Below are 17,139 nucleotides of genomic sequence, written 5' to 3' on the forward strand. Positions count from 1 at the left end.
ATTCTCATGCCGATCAACAAAATACAACAAAACATGTTCATTTTCTGACTCTCAACTTCCCCCTTTTTCCACATAACCAGGGATTGAGAATATCGTTCTGAATGAAGACCAACATGAAGATCAAATTAAAAAATGCCAACCGTGGAGCATGAATAATGATAAAATGCTTGTGAGTGCATGGCTTATAATTTCAATTGATAGCGATGTGGGTGCTGCCCAGAATGATAGAACTTTTTGGAAAAGAGTGACTGGCTATTTCAATGAAAATCGGCGATCTGGTCCAAGGAGAAAAACAACTAGCTGCAAGATTGGTTTTGGATGATTCCACTTATTAATGAATTTAACCAAATATACAACAGATTATTAGGGGAGCATCATAGTGGATGGAGTGACGATCAATTGTAGGAACATGCTTGTACTCTATATTATTAGAATCGTAAAAAGCATTTCATCCATGAGCATGTTTGGGTCATGTTGAAAGATAATCCAAAATGGAAATCAAATACTCCTCTTTCTAGGTCCTCAAAGAAATTAAAGATCAATGAAAGTGGTGCTTATACATCATCATCCAATGCGGATACAAGCATTGATGTAGATGACATTGAGGTCGAGGTCTGTCCTATTGGCCAAAAAGCAGCAAAGGCAAAAGCAAAGACAAAGAGGAAAGGGAAGTCAAATGTGGTTGAAAAATCAAAAGTAGACGAAGAAATGGAAGCAAGGTGGGTAGAATTACAAGAATGGAGGAATGAAAAATTAGCAGAAGTGAGAAGTTTGAAAAAATCTTTTGAAATGGTTGCTGATCATCAAATTTTGACCATGAATACTAGCCACATGAATGCTGAACAACTCGAGAATCACCGTCTCATGTGTAATGTTATAAAATCAAAATATAATATTTAAGTTTTATTTGTTTTATGTTTAATGCAATGTAATTTTAATACTATGTAATTTTACCCCCTGTATTTTTTTAATCAAAATAATAACCAGTACAACTTTATCTTAACTAGAAAGTATAAATAATAACCAGAAAGCAAACTGAAACTATGACTAATAGACAGTAAATGGAAACTATTATGAATAACCAGAAACTGCAGCGAATAACCGGAAACTAATAACAATAATAATAATAATAATAATAATAATAATAATAATAATAATAATAATAATAATAATAATAATAACAATAACAATAATGCTTTATGATAGCCGGAAACTATTGCAATTAACTAGTGACTATCAATTATAAACAGAAACGATCAATGATATTAATAAAAGCTGTACATAATCTCTATATGTATAGAAAAAAATTATATTATTATTTATTATTAAAGAATAATAAAAATTTCTATAATAATAATTAAAAGAATAATAATAATAATAACAATGAAAAGCGGAAATGATAAATAATAACTAGTACAACTTTAACCTAACTGGAAATTATAAACAATAACTAGAAAATAAACAGAAACTATGACGACTAACAGAAAGTAAACGGAAACTATTAATAATAATTAGAAACTACACATAATAACTGGAAACTATGAACTATAACTGAAAACTATTAATAATGTGGGTTTGAAAACTAGCCGTTTGAAACTAGCCATTATAAACTAGCCGTTGTAAACTAACCATTATAAAGTAGCCATTATAAACTAACTGTTTGAAACTAGCCATTGTAAACTAGTCATTGTGCTATATGTATATATATATATATGAGAATAAGTTCCATGCTTCTCCACTTAACAAATTCAAAGTTTTGTACACTACATCACTTTGTTAAGATTCTAGATAATGGATCCTTCTCAGTTGGAACAAATCAAGCAATTTTTGGTAGATGAGTTGATTGGTGATTCAGAAGAAAAGATGTGTGCATTACTCGAGGAAAGGGAGAGGCGGGAAAAGGGTGAATCATCTAGTGGCCCTAAAAGAAGCCGAAGGTATCTAAATCGTGATCGTGAAGCGGGACATGAAAGGTTTTTCAATGACTACTCCGATGAACCTATTTATCCTGATAATGTATTTCGTCGAAGATTTTGAATGCGCAAGGCATTATTTCTACGAATCGTAGAAGCACTGGCAAATCATTCAGAATATTTCCAATTAATGGTTGATGCAACTGGTAAATGAGGGCTTTCACCACTTCAAAAATGTACTACTACTATTTGAAAATTAGCATATGGGGCACCGGCTAATCAGTATGATGATTATATATGAATTGCTAAATGTACTACAATTGAATGCCTATTTAAATTCTGTCGATGTATTATTGAAACTTTTGCAGCAAGATATCTGAGAAGACCCAATAATGATGATGTTTGACGTTTACTTCAACTACATTCTCAGCGACACGGTTTTCCTGGTATGCTTGGTAGCATAGATTGCATGCATTGGCATTGGAAAAATTGCCCAGTCACATGGAAAGGTCAATTCACTCGAGGGGATCAAGGGGTTCCAACAATTATGTTGGAAGCGATTGCTTCAGCAGACCTATGGATTTGGCATGCATTCTTCGGAGTTGCTGGTTCTAATAATGATATCAATGTGCTCAATCAATCTCCTCTGTTCAATGACGTATTTCATGGACATGCTCTAGCAATTCAGTTCAATGTTAATGGTATAACATACACGCAAGGACAGAACCAAGACTTATTCATGGGAGGGGCTGAGGGTAAAATGTCAAAAAATTATTTCAATCAATATAACAATTGTATTCCATACAAAATAGTGCGATATTGTGACATTATTTAGTTATACATATATACATTTTGAATTTATGATACATATTAATATTTGATATTTTCAACATTTTACCTCATTAAGGCATTTAATAGAACACATTGTAGGTATATTTATAAAAATGAAGTTTATCATTCATGCTCTATTTAATTCACCCATAAATTCAATTAATAAAATTTTTATAATTTTTTAAATTTATTTAAATATTAATTTATATTTTAGTTTATAAAAATTAAGTGTCAAAACAATAATTTTTAAAAAATTCTACTAATAATATAATTTTATATATTAAATAAATTAATTGGTTTTTTTAAAGTAATTTATAACATATTCATATATTAAATAATAAATTTTGTAAATTTTTTAAAAATATTATTATATTTTAGACTATAGCTATTAATTTGTAAACAAATGATTTTTTTTAAAAATAAAAATAAAAACCTAAAAAAATATTTAAAAAAATAAAAATAAAAATTCTATGAAGATATAGTGATAAAGAGAGACATTTAAAAATAAAAATCTATGAAGAATTAAAGATATAGAGAGAGATATTTATAAAAAAATGAAAAATCTATGAAGCATTAAACATGGAGAGAGAGAGAGATATTTTAAAAAAATAAAAATAAAAAAAACCTATGAGAATATATATATCTATATATATATATATATATATAGAGAGAGAGAGAGAGAGAGAGAGAGAGAGAGAGATAAAGGTGAGAGGGCTCGGAAGGGGTCGACTGGGAGAGGAGGCGAGAGAGGATTGAGAGAGATATTTAAAAAAATAAAAATCTATGAGAATATATATATATATATATATATATATAGAGAGAGAGAGAGAGAGAGAGAGAGAGAAGTAAAGGTGAGAGGGCTCAGAGCGGGTCGGGTGGGGAGAGGGGGCGGAGAGGGATTGAGAGAGAGAGAGAGAGAGAGAGAGAGAGTACAAAGGAGAGAGGGGGTCCCAGGGCGTGGGCTGCAGTCAGGAGAGAGGAGCCACTGAGGTCCCGGGAGGAGGGGCCGTCAGCGAGGGGGCTGAGTTTGAGTTTTCCGGCCAAGTAGAGAAAAACTCCGGTGCCAAGGGGGGTTGAAGCTCCTGCTAGCCCCCCTTGGTTCCGTCCCTGCATACACGAAAGGATATTATCTTGCTGATGGCATATATCCAAATTGGGCAACGTTTGTGAAAAATTTTTCATATCTGGAAGACCCAAAAAGAATCAAGTTCAAACAAATGCAAGAGACTGGAAGAAAAGACGTTGAGCGAGCATTTGACGTGCTTCAATCTCGATGGGCAATTGTTCGTGGCCCTGCTCATTTTTGGCATAGGGAAAAGTTGAGAGATATAATGTACACATGCATAATATTGCATAACATGATTGTTGAAGATGAAGGGGATACAATCACAAATTGAGATGACGAAAAAAGTGAATCGCCATTCCTCGTTAGTCAAGGGTGCACTCAAGATTTTCAATAATACATAAGAAGAAATGCCAAAATACGTGATAAAAAAGTACACCATCAACTTCGATCTGATTTAGTAGAGCATATTTGGCACCATTGCGGAGTGAACGAAAACGAAAATTAATGCTTTTATGTCTTTTATTAATGACTTTAAGTATATAATATTTTTAGTATTTTCTAATTTAAATAATTTGTTTTTTATTTCTTGATGATCTTGATAAATTATTTTTTATTTATTCACATCATAAATCAATTGTTTTTTCTCAAAATAATATAGAACATTTTAAATATAATTTTATTATATTTTAAATATTTCTTTTGAAATATAGTTTTAAATATGTTATTAAATATTGTTTTAAACATTCAAGAATTTATTAAATAACTATGTTTTAATGAAATATATTAATGTTAATAGTTTCAAAATGGATGAAATAATTGTAGGTCAAATTTTATAGTATAAATAATGAGAGATAGTTTAATATGTTGTTGAGTTGATTGTGGGTCACATTTTATAGTATAACTATTATGGGAGAAAGTTTAATGAGTAAGAGTTTAATGGGTTGATGAGGTGGCATGACCATCAAACTCTAAGATAGTCTAACCACTAAAACATTATTGGTTTTAATGATGTGGATTAGGACCGGTCCTAGGCATACACAATTAAGGCTTATATCTAGTATAAAACTTATTTTACTGCTTTATAGTTGTCATGCCTAGGGTCCCATTATTTTTAGGCACTCATAATTCATGCTTACATTTTTAAAATTATATTTAAAATTTTTATTTATTAATATTTTATTTAATATTAAAATTATTAATTGTTTTTTTAAATTTAAAAATTATTTTATTTAAAAATTATTTTATGTAAATAATTTATGATAATATTAAAATATAATAAAAATGAATTTTATGGATGCATGCCAATTGATATGAAAATGAAGCGAAAAAAAAAGTTTTTCATTTGATTTCATACTTTATTTTTAGACCTTCAATAAAAGATGAATACAGATAATGCAAATGCAAGCATGATAGAGTGATGATAAGACAACAACTTACTAAATAAGAGGGTAATTTTACACCGTGGTAATTTATGAAGACCAATGTAATAATTAAAAAATATTATTATGATTTTGCCTAAGCCTCATGTTCACTAAAGGTTGTGAGGGGAAGACAAACCACGCTGAGAGGGAGCACAAAAAAATTGTTTTTCTTTTGATTTTATATATTATTTTTATACCCTCGGTGAAAGATGAGTGGAGGTGGTGAAAATGCAAGCAAGATAAAGTGGTGGTAATAAGACAACAACTTACTTAACAAGAGGGTAATTCTACACCTAGTGTGATGTTATAGAAAGTTTGATAGTAATGACCTCTATTATTCATGATGACCTCTATTATTGGTGTGATGACTTTCACAAAGACCTAACAAATGACAAATTGCCAAATGTCCCCATGAAAAAAGTGTTTGAGAAGCAGTATTTCAGGGGATCAAAGCACCAAAGTTAAACAGGTCTCATTTTAGAGAAGAAAATTCAAACCCAGCCAATAAGAAAAAGCCACATTTCCTTGAGCAACAAAAGATTTGGAAAGAAGATTATGTCCTTCCACAATAAAAGATTTGGAGAGATATTTAAGGGATGAAATTAAAAAGTAAGTGTATAAAAGATTTGGAAAGAGGATTTTTAGGGACGAAATTAAAAGTAAAAATATATAACAAAGAATTGCTTTATTGAACTATTTATTAAATTATTTTACAAGACAGATAAATAAAAAAATTGCAAATAATTATATATTTTTTATATTTAAATATGAAAAATATGGAGTAGCACTATAGGAATGACAGCTCAGCTTATAAAATCTGACAATGACAAAACCTATTTTATGCACAACTTTTTTTTAAAAATAAATATATTAAAAAATCACATATTTAATTATTTTATAACAATGAATTAATATTTGATGTTAAAATTTGAATAGAGGATTTTTCATTTTTTAAATAAAAAATAAAATGCTCATATACTTGATACTTGCCATGTGCCAATAAAATAACATCACTATTGAGATCTATTTGTATTATCACATGGGATATATTTAGGCCAAAATGATTATATATATATAAATATTTGGAAATTTTATTAACTTAAAATTAATTTAAAATAATTTTTAGGGAAAGATTTTAAAAAATACCTTATCATTTCGCAAAACAAATAAAGACATAGTGTATTTTTTTAATGTATATCATTTCTCCAACTAATAAAAAACAAAAAATCCTTAATGGTGTTAAATCTTAGGGATAAAATCATCCATTTCAAACATATAATCTCCTTTGGTTTATGTGATTTTAATTTTTTTTTTTTTCATCTTTTAACTGAAATTTTGTGAGGTATTAATCCAAATAAAATGGGTTTTAAAATTAATAATTTATTTTAATTCTCCCAACTTTTTAAATTGAGTTTATGATATCAAAGCAATGACCATTTCACTGGTTTGGCGGTTGGCGTCAATGCGGATCTGTACACTAGTGGATCTCAATGGGAACCCGTTAATTGCCAGCCCGATAACCCGTTAAAGAAAGCCGGCCACTGCCAACCTGACATCTTTTCATATCCCCACACACCCTGTGATACCCTCGTCACCACCGACGTCCACCGCGCCATGGCCTCTCTCGCTCCCTCCACGCCTCTGATCGCTGGATCCGGTGTCGTGATCTCGTAGCCTTCGGTCGAGGGCTTCACCGGCGTCGATTCAAGGTTTTCGGTCGAATTCTTGAGTTTGTTTGGCGATTCCAACGAGCAAACCATGTCCCGCCCTGCTGCCGCTACCCATTTCCACAAATCGAAGACCCTTGATAACAAATATGTGAGCATTTGCTTCTGTTTGTGATGAATTTGATTATTTTTTGTGAATTTTGTTGTTGTTTTTTTTTGTTGGGGTTGATTTGGTTGTGGTTTAGATTCTTGGAGATGAGATCGGGAAGGGAGCGTATGGGCGCGTGTACAAGGGTTTGGATTTGGACAATGGGGGCGTTGTGGCCATCAAGCAGGTGTCGCTGGAGAATATCCCCCAGGAGGACCTCAACATTATTATGGTATGCGTTTCCTCCCCCCTTAAAATATGCTGAATAGTGTGTCTTGTTGTGTGGTTGATTCACATTCATGTAATCTGAACTCATCACTATTTCATTTGGTTGAAATTTTACTTATTTTATCATTTAGATGATATGCTACAGTTACTGAAGTTAGCCATTACTCTGGAACCTCAAATTTTAGCATGCTAAGATTTCATATATATTGTGGAGGGAACCTGAGAATTGAATGGTCATCTCTAGACACTATACTAGACTCTTTTTTTTTCCCTTTCCTTGTATGATGTTCTAGAGAGTGCTGGACAAATGAATGTAGTTGGCAAAGCTATGTGCTGAGTAATTTAGATTAAGCATAAATGAAGCATTCAGAGATGAGTTGAAAATGAGTAATATAAAAAACTAGATTTAAATTTGTGCTTGTATGGACATTCATTTATTAATTTTCTGGATGAGTGCATAACTAGGCTTTCTTTGTACATTTGCTGTCAAAAGTTTGGAGAAAACATGTGCCCTTTGATCCAATTTCTTCTTGAAATCAGTTGTAAGCTTCACAAGCTAGATCAATTATCTTACATCTTATATTTAATTTATTTCTTATTGTCATATGACGTCTTTGGCATAAATCTATCAGAATTGTTCTGCAAAACGACAAGAGATGGATGGTTGTAGTTGTGGATGTTGAACGTAATATTAGCAATTGAATTTGGTGTACTAATTGCTTCCCATAGCAGTGTAATTAGAAGCGCTAGACGCTCTTAAGGCGCTAAAACTTTTTATTGCCCGAGGTGAGAGGCGCTACGAAAGGTGCATGTCCGAGCGAAGTAAAGTGCTAGTTAATAAATAACTTGTATATATATAGATATAATTTTTGGAATAATCAAAGTCCAGCAAAGCAAAGCATAAAGTTATACAATGCATAACATAAAGTCAAGAAAAACACTTCTTAGAAGTCTAGAACTACTTATATTTTTAGAGTGCAAATTCTATTTTCATGAGTCTTCTAATTCTACAATATCATCATCCTCATCATCTAAACTAGTTTCAATTCCATCACTAGATTAAGAGTGCAACTTTTGCTGCCTCTATAATTCTCTCTAATTAATTAGTTAATCCTTTAATTTACTCATTATTTTTTAAAAAATAGCAGTTGTACACTTAAATCACCTAATTTTTCTCCCCTAAATTTATTTCATTCCTTATTAGTAAATGTGTCTTTTTAAAATTGCCTGGTATTTCCCCCTAAATTTATTTTCCTCCTTATTAGTAGGTGTGCCTTTAAAAAATCGTCTAGTTTTTTTCCCCTAAATTTATTTCCTTCTTTATTAGATGTGCTTTTTTAAAATCACTTAGTTTTTCTTCCCTAAATTTATTTTTTTTCCTTACTAGTAATTTTGTTTTTGTTTTTTTTCAAAATCCCAATTAACACTAATTGCAAGGATTAAATATAGGGGCTGATAGCCAATAAAAAAATAAAATAAAATAAAAAGATAGGCTCTCCTTTTTTATGGCAATAAGAATTGTGTGTGTCGTGTAGCTTGATTACAAAATCAGATTATACGTAATAAAAAAGTAATTTTGGAATGAAAGAATTATATTGAAAAGACTTCAATTTGGATTATTTCTATTCTTTTCAATATAATGAAATCCATTTTGTTTGGAGTAAACGACCCGATATCACCTTTACCCTTTTTTTTATTTTAACTCATTGGATTCGGTACAGTAAAGCTTGGTTAATTGGCCATAATATTTCGAATAAGAAGAAAAAAAGGTTTCCCACAATCTAAATCCTTGGCTAAAAGCGCTCACCTCATTGAAAGTGCTTCGCCCTGAGGGTGTTGAGGCGCTAGGGCCTCGTGTCGCCTCTCCTTTCCTAAGTGCCTATGCAAACGCCTTTCTCGCTTTTAATAACACTATCCCATAGGTTCTAAATTGGAGGTCTTTACCTTTTCTTTACACATGCTTTTCAATGTGTGTAACGCTAGTTCTCCATATCCCTGTAAAAGGTTCTGCTGTCCCTGTGACATTGAGTTTGATTGCCCTACACAAAGCACTGTGCTTAAAAGGATGAATATGAACATCATGTGGTCTAGAGATTGGGATATTTAGGGTTAGAAGAAGAAAAGATAGATTAAGGGAATGAATGATGGATAGAGAAGAATTTCATTGAGGATATTACATGTTTGCAGCTTTCTTCTGCAGAAGGAAAGTTTAATTTTCATATCTGTGAAAATACTTGTATAGATTATACAGGAGAAAGTGAAAAAGGTTATGCTATTTGAATCGACTGATATTAAATTCTAAAAGGTCTTCCTTAAGGTATAGTAAAAATATAGTATCATAATTAACGATATCATATCACTGAAACTAGTAATCTAGTTGAACTGTTTATTTGGATGTTAGTGACTAATTGATCTGGTATTTGGGATACCTTTTGAACCCTAAAACTGAGCCTAATATATCAATCAGTTTTTACATAAGATGAATTTGCACCCTTTTTTAGGTGCGCACTTGAGAATCATATATTTCTCTCCATTCTTGTGCTTTGTCTTTGGATAGTTACTAATTGTCAATGGAGATCATATTGTTACTGCCATCATTGTTTAACTCTAATTTCTGGTTTGGATCATTAATCAGACCGCAGGGAGGTAATATACTTTCTTTAACCTATCACTTCTAGTAGCCAACTTTGAGTGTCCACCTGGTCAAACTGTCATTGTCATTTAATAATTTGCATCATTTGCAAGTTTGATCTCAATTTTATCTCATAAAATAGGTTTCACATTATATTGTTTATATATTTATATATATAAAGATGCTGTGTTGAGCATGTTATTAGGTTTTCCGTTTTCCTGCTTTCTTGTCCAATAATCTAGTAGATACCTATGCTGCACTTGCAATTCCCTCCATAAGTCAACTCTTAGTTAAGGTGCAACTACGGTAAGTGTTCAAAATTGTCTCCCTGCTTTGTTCATGTTGAGAAACTTTCTCCTATTACACCATCAACTTTGACTTTCTTGAGATTCGTGATATCTTGAGCTTCATTTCTCCCCTTTTGATGTCCATTTATTATTTATCTCCATAGAAGTTGTGACTTTCACTTGATCCTTCATGTGTTCAATTGCATACCTTAAAAAGAATAGATGTGGATAGGCCTCTACCAAGAAGTAATCCACATCCAAGGTATTGTCTAACGACCTAGCTGCAATTGTTTACCAATTTACCATGAATGGAAAGAGGGAATTAGAGTTGCCAGTTGTTCTAGGAATTGGATTTGTGTTTCCAGTCTGAAATAGGATTAAAACATCAGTAAACCATACAACAACAATAACAACAAGGCTTTAGTTTTGATTATTTAGAGTCAACTATATGAATTCTTCCCTTCCATGTTGCTTCACCAAAGGCCAAAGGACTAGACAAACCAAGTACAGACATACCATTATTTAAAGTTTCTACTAAACACTTTTTAGATCTACCTCACTCTCTCTTCTATGACCTTCCTTTGGGAGACCTTCCAACTTTTTTATGGGGGCATCTACAGGTCGTTTAAGGGCATGTTTATACCATCTTATCCAATTTTCTCTTAACTTGTTAGTAATAGGTGTCACTCCCAATCTATTTTGAATGAACCATGTACGTGTAAAATCTTTAAGCCATGGGCTTGACTGTTATAGTTGTTTGATGTTTTGGTATAGTAAGTAACCTGGGTTTTTGTCCTTTGTTTTTTGATATTACAAGCTTAGATGTTTGGTCTTCGCTAATTTAAGGAGAACTATGAGGTTTCTTCATAATGGTGTACTACATTGTGATTGTTATATATTCATATCTTCTTTCGTTATAGATTTGCTTGTATACTTCCATTATTCATGGTTCATGCATTATTTTTTATTGGCTGAAGTTAGGAAAGGGATTACTTTTTCTTTTCCTAAGATTATCATATGTTTGTGTTGCTGCCTTATCTGTTATTTGAAAGTTATTAGCAGTTATTAAAAATTATAAACTCTGATCTTCACTTGTTTCCTATTCCTGTCCATGTTGGTGACTTGTGAGTACACTTTAGTATCTCTGCAAAATTATTTTTTGGCCCCACAAAAATGGGGTGTGTTGTACTCTTGTTATTTATTTAAATGAATGCTGATGCCTACAGTTATTTCTAAAGTGCCTTACTGTTTTTTCTTTCTTTTCTGCAACGATCCTGCTGCTGTTGGAAATTCTCTGATCCAGCAAGAAATTGATCTACTAAAGGTACTTGGCTTTATTTATTTACTTATTTATGACATATTGGCTGTTCCCCTCCCCTTCTTTGATATTATTATTAATTTCTCATCCATGACAATTACTTTGTGCTGATTCCCTGTGAACTAAAGCAAACATTTACACCACGTTCTTGACGTTTGGTCATTTTTGTTTCATTAAAACCAGCCCAGCAATAATTTGAACGTAATATGCTACGCATAGAATCCTTGAAATCACCTTGCTAACTTGTTATATGATGTTGTTTATTCATACAGTTCTAGATAAAAGGAAACTTGCTTCCTTTTTTAAATAGTACAAATTGCAGTTTTTTCTGCGTAAATTGAATGTAGCAAATTGTCCTGGACAGCAGATTTAATGCATGTTTTATTTTTATTTTTTTTATAATAAGCTATTCCTTTTTTTGCAGAACTTGAACCACAAGAACATTGTCAAGTACCTTGGATCATTGAAGACAAAGACTCACCTTCACATCATTCTTGAGTAATTTCTTTCTCTGATACGCTTTTCATTTTTATGGTTTATCCGCTGCGTACTAATTTCATTTTCTCGAGCTAAGTATTTCATTTTTATTGCTTTTACTCAATGAAACAATTTGTCCTTTATGAATGCATTCCATCGAATGGGATTCATGTAGGTATGTTGAAAATGGTTCACTTGCAAATATCATCAAGCCAACCAAATTTGGACCATTCCCTGAGACCTTGGTGGCATTTTACATAACCCAGGTTTGTTTGCACTTAATAGATCTCTTTCATTTTTTCTTATTATTGGTTGAAGCTCAAATAATCTCTTTGAGCAGGTTTTGGAAGGATTGGTCTACCTGCATGAGCAAGGTGTGATTCACCGGGATATCAAGGGTGCAAATATTTTGATGACCAAAGAAGTAATACTTTAACCTGATATGCGTTCTTAGTTTAAGCTGATCTTTTCAGTTTTATGTTCATAAGCATGTCATTTTTTATTTTGTTCCGTTCCAACTTCTTTGCTTTACCTTAGTATCATTTTTATTCTCTGATGGAAGTTCTGTAAATTTCCTTTTATAGCTAAGCAAATTTAAGTACATGTATCCTGTAGGTGTATCAAATTGAGTTAAGAACTAACTGATCACTCAGATTTTATCTCTCACGGAAGAAAATAATTTAACAGAGAATTAATTGCAAATTTAATTGAATACTATCATTGCGTATTATTTAGCTTGAACCAAATAGAAAAAAAAAGAAGATTCCTTTTTCTACTTGTCATTTACTTTTCTCCTAATGTCCCAGGCATAATGGATAGTTTTCCCCTGATATAATGAACTCTGTTCACCTATTTTGACTTGTTGCCTCCAAAATTTTGTATAATTTCTATTGAGCTTGAGTTTAGCCATTCGAGCTTGATCTTGATGAAATCATATCAGTTCATGTCAAGAATTTTCTTTCTTTTAATCTGTTCCAGAGAATTATCATATTTGTCGTAGTCATTATCTTCTGCCAGACTCCAGGCGTGAGCTTACTTAATTTATCCCCCACACACACACACACACACACAAATGATATGTATTGGGGGTTGAACCTGGTCACCCTTTGAAATCGGTGCGAATCGTCCGATTCATAGATGATCTGATTCAATTCGTCCGATTCACGATTCACACCGATTCAGAAAATACACTAAATTTGAGCTATTTTTGTGTTGGGCTTCTAAAACTTAAAAGAAGTTAAAAGCTCAATCAAATTTATTATTTAAAAGCCCAAGCCCATAGCTCAAGTCACTTTAAGAAACCCTAAAACTATCAACACCCACCGCCCCCACCACCCAACATCCCCCCAACCCCAAAACACCAATTCAGCCGTCACGACTCATGATTGAAAGGCAACACCGGCTCCTTCCATTCTAATTCCACCTTCTGCAGTGGTGGCTGGCCCCCAAAAATATCATTGACAAAGTTCTTAGAGTAATCATAGGTGAATTATCATCCTTTAATGGTAGAACTTTAAATTTTTTATTTTTATTTTTATTTATTTATTTTTTTGCGTTAAAAATTTATGGAATGTATTTTACATGAAATTTTAGGATTTATTACTGAATTGTCTTATTCACGGTTCAATTCGATTCTCTATTTGGAAAATGAGCTTTCTGATTCATGATTTGACAACTATGGGCGCAAGATTTCTCTTTTGAAATTGTTTTAGAATTTTTCATTTATTTCTCAAATCTAGATCATTTAGTGGACGAACTGGATGACGAGCAGGTTGGATTTCAATCTGCCTAGAACACTGTTAAGAGATTTAGTTGATGCTTTGCTTGGTGTGTTATATACCAAATGACATAAAATTTTTATGCTCAACTCTTTGGATTGATCACTGACTTCATTGCCCTTATGGACTATGTCTTATCTGTGTTATTTCAATTTCATAAATTGCTATATAACGAAATAAATGTAATTTCAGGGCCGTGTCAAACTTGCCGACTTTGGTGTAGCCACAAAACTGAATGAAGCGGATCTAAATACACACTCTGTTGTTGGAACCCCATATTGGATGGCTCCTGAGGTAAGATGTTTAATGCTTGCTAGCTTCTAATTATATTTGGGCTTCTGCAATTTAATACTCTTAATTTCCTTTGATTGGTTTGAATTTTTTATTTTTTTTGGATGCCTCCTGATATCAATCTTGGTAGTAGTATATCTTATCTGTTGAATCCAGCTCAAAGCTGTTATGCATGTAATATATGACTTTTATTGATACTCAAGGTATTCATGGGGCAAAGTGTGAATGAAAATGGTTACATTTTGAATGTTACTTTTGTAGGCTTAGGATTAAGAGCTTGCTTCTAATTATATTTGGGCTTCTGCAATTTAATACTCTTAATTTCCTTTGATTGGTTTGAATTTTTTTTATTTTTTATTTTTGGATGCCTCCTGATATTAATCTTGGTAGTAGTACATCTTATTTGTTGAATTCAGCTCAAAGCTGTTATGTATGTAATATATGACTTTTATTGATACTCAAGGTATTCATGGGGCAAAGTGCGAATGAAATTGTTACATTTTGAATGTTACTTTTGTAGGCTTATGATTAAGAGATTTGCAACCAATCTGGGAAGAGTCAATTTAAAAGCTATAGTTCTGTTGAGATAAGTGAACACGCTGAGGCAAAGTAGGGTTGCATCCTAATGCATGAAATTTGAAAAGATAGCATTTGGCAATGTGTCTATTTATTGTTGCAATATATATGGCAAGATTAAGAAATGAACATAGCATAAGATCTCTGATTAGGTATTAAAGAGGTTTTAAGCTCTGTGCAACTTTAGCTTTTTATATCATGAGGGTCATGTCAATTTGGGAATGAAGTGTCATATATCTAGAACTTCCCTTTGCCATTTGAACCCAAAACAACCCCTAAATTTTATTTAAAAAATTTAAACAATAAAACAAGTTAAGTTTTTTGGAAGGATGATAAAGTCTTTTACCAAGTATTCATCGAACTTAAAAAATAAATTTGTGAAAAACTATACAATTTGCAGTTTCTCTTGGAGGAAAGAGGGGCAATTCTGCATTCTGCATTTTATTTTTTAAATAGAAAAAATTGATTAAGAATCTGATTGGTCTTATGGAAATTTAATTAGAGTTGTTTTTGGATTTTACAAAAAATTAGTGGTACTTTTGGATATTGGTGGTACAAGGGTTTTGACTGTACTAACCTCATAATACCTTTAAAGAACTCCATAAATAAGTTTAAAGAATGGTCATCATGTTATCACTTGAACTTTATATTTGGAATATTTAGAAAGATGTGATACATTTTGTTTAACATTCAAAATAATCTATCTGGAGGACTTGATTACAGTAGGAATTTCATTAACATCGACACAGTAGCCATCTGGATGCATTTCTTGCAAGATAACCAAGAAAGCTGCAAGTCCCACTCTAAATTTTTACGGCGGTGAATTTAAAAGTAACAATATATGGTCTTCCAAGAGTAGGGCAAACTACGTTTGGAACGCTTAAAAGGCAAGATCAGAGGATGCATATGGTTGTAGTTTGATCAGAAGAATTAAAGATAATTTTGAATGTGATGAGTAGGTGCTCCTGGATGGGGTAAACATAGCACATAATTTTAAGAAGCCCTAATCATTGAATAAAGCTTAGTGCCAATCAATGACTCAATTATATTAAGACCTTTCACTTTTGAATCACACATCTAAATTTATGCAAATGCACAAACAATGATATGTCAAGACAAGAAATTTGACCTTTACTAGTGTCACAAAGTTTGATGTGAATTAAAATGATAATTAGGTTATAATTTGCTTAACCATAAATTATTGATATTTACATGGTTTTTAACTATAAGTTTGAATCCTTGTCCTTATCTGATAACTTGGAATGATTTTTAGATTAAAATTGAGAATCCATTTGGTGGGTAGTCTTTCACTTCCTTGATGTTGCCTGCTAGTTCCAATGTTCACTTATCCAAGGACAACAACCTTATTACTAATGTTAAGCCCTCCTAACAAGTTTTTTGGGTCTAGAAAAAGTAGTGTGAGAGTTGCATGGCTGAGTGGACTGTAAGTGATGCCTGAATTAGATCCTAGTGCACTGCAAGTATATGGACTAATTTTTGGTGTAGTATCCTTAGTTGCTATTTTGGATCTTTTTTTTCCTCAAACTGAACAGGGCTAGGAACTTAGGATAGAGTTTGCTTAGTTAGCTTCATGAACAATTGGGAGAATATTTTTCTAAAATAGTTTAGTATTGTTGCCTCTATTTGAGCAGTTTCCATAAAAAAAGAAAGATTATAAAAAAAAAACATTATTGAGCAATCTTAAAAAATCCTACTGAAATATTATTTTAAGGAGGGAGTAAGGATTATTTAATTGGTTTTTTCAATAAAATTTACCTGATTCTCATGCTTCTTGGGAGAAGTAATGTGCTTTTTATTTGTTTGTTTGTGATTTCTTTGATTTATTTATTTGTGTATTTACTTTTTGGTTTTTGCTTTTCACACATGGTGGTTTTATCAAGTTCATTATGACCAACTTCAACCTAATTGAATTCTTTTGGAAAGAAGCATTGGAAGCAGCCTTCGACTCTGATAACGTTTTTATTATCAACTCCTTTCTGTGACCATGAACTCAGTAATAAGTTCCCTCGTCAACATTCTAGGTGTTTTCCCAATTCTTCATGAGGCTAACTATACAGACTCTATCCTTGCTGATGAGAGAGATGAATGCAATGGCTATCTGGAATAGATATTTGAAATTATAGTAATTATATACTATTCATTATTATTGAAAAGTGCACTTTGGACCCCTATCCAAAAAGGTTGTAATCTGGTCTTTGTACCCAGAAGAGTTCAAAACCAGTCCCTAAACTATGGTTGATTTGAGTCTTCTTGGTTCGCCTTCTTGGTTCGCAAAGTAATTTTCAATCCTTGACCGAAACAAACACTTCCTTTTTTTAAGTTGAGTGACCTTATGACTGTAAGGGCATAGTTCTGGGACCTAAGGTGCATTTATAGCTTTATCTATTGCCAAACTAGGCTAAGTTGTGCTCTGCTAACAGGAGATGAAACAAGACATGTGCATTTCTTACAACTCTCTTGATTTTGGAGCAATACGTAACTTCCA

The 17,139-nt window shown here is 32.2% G+C and overlaps 2 protein-coding genes and 1 pseudogene across 2 annotated transcripts; all 3 read left to right on the plus strand.

The window, feature by feature from the left end:
* Positions 1-471: 471 nt before the first annotated feature.
* On the plus strand, positions 472-900 carry LOC120281076. The gene has a single exon (XM_039288009.1). The coding sequence runs from the start codon at positions 472-474 to the stop codon at positions 898-900; it is 429 nt and encodes a 142-aa protein (XP_039143943.1).
* An 891-nt stretch (positions 901-1,791) lies between these two features.
* Positions 1,792-4,315, plus strand: LOC120281077 (annotated as a pseudogene).
* A 2,447-nt stretch (positions 4,316-6,762) lies between these two features.
* On the plus strand, positions 6,763-14,589 carry LOC120281078 (MAP3K epsilon protein kinase 1-like). Its single transcript, XM_039288010.1, has 8 exons — positions 6,763-7,049; positions 7,144-7,278; positions 11,497-11,517; positions 11,936-12,009; positions 12,164-12,254; positions 12,329-12,412; positions 13,959-14,060; positions 14,578-14,589. The coding sequence occupies exons 1-8, from the start codon at positions 6,990-6,992 to the stop codon at positions 14,587-14,589; spliced, it is 579 nt and encodes a 192-aa protein (XP_039143944.1). The 5' UTR covers positions 6,763-6,989.
* The last annotated feature ends 2,550 nt before the right edge of the window (positions 14,590-17,139 follow it).

This window comes from Dioscorea cayenensis, chromosome 17, assembly GCF_009730915.1.
Source record: "Dioscorea cayenensis subsp. rotundata cultivar TDr96_F1 chromosome 17, TDr96_F1_v2_PseudoChromosome.rev07_lg8_w22 25.fasta, whole genome shotgun sequence".
NCBI classification, from domain to species: domain Eukaryota; kingdom Viridiplantae; phylum Streptophyta; class Magnoliopsida; order Dioscoreales; family Dioscoreaceae; genus Dioscorea; species Dioscorea cayenensis.

Coding starts and splice junctions, on each gene's coding strand:
- LOC120281078 (XM_039288010.1), top strand. CDS start 6,990: ATGTCCCGCCCTGCTGCCGCTACCCATTTCCACAAATCGAAGACCCTT. Junction 12,255..12,328: donor TGGCATTTTACATAACCCAG/GTTTGTTTGCAC, acceptor CTCTTTGAGCAG/GTTTTGGAAGGATTGGTCTA. Junction 12,413..13,958: donor ATATTTTGATGACCAAAGAA/GTAATACTTTAA, acceptor ATGTAATTTCAG/GGCCGTGTCAAACTTGCCGA.
- LOC120281076 (XM_039288009.1), top strand. CDS start 472: ATGTTGAAAGATAATCCAAAATGGAAATCAAATACTCCTCTTTCTAGG.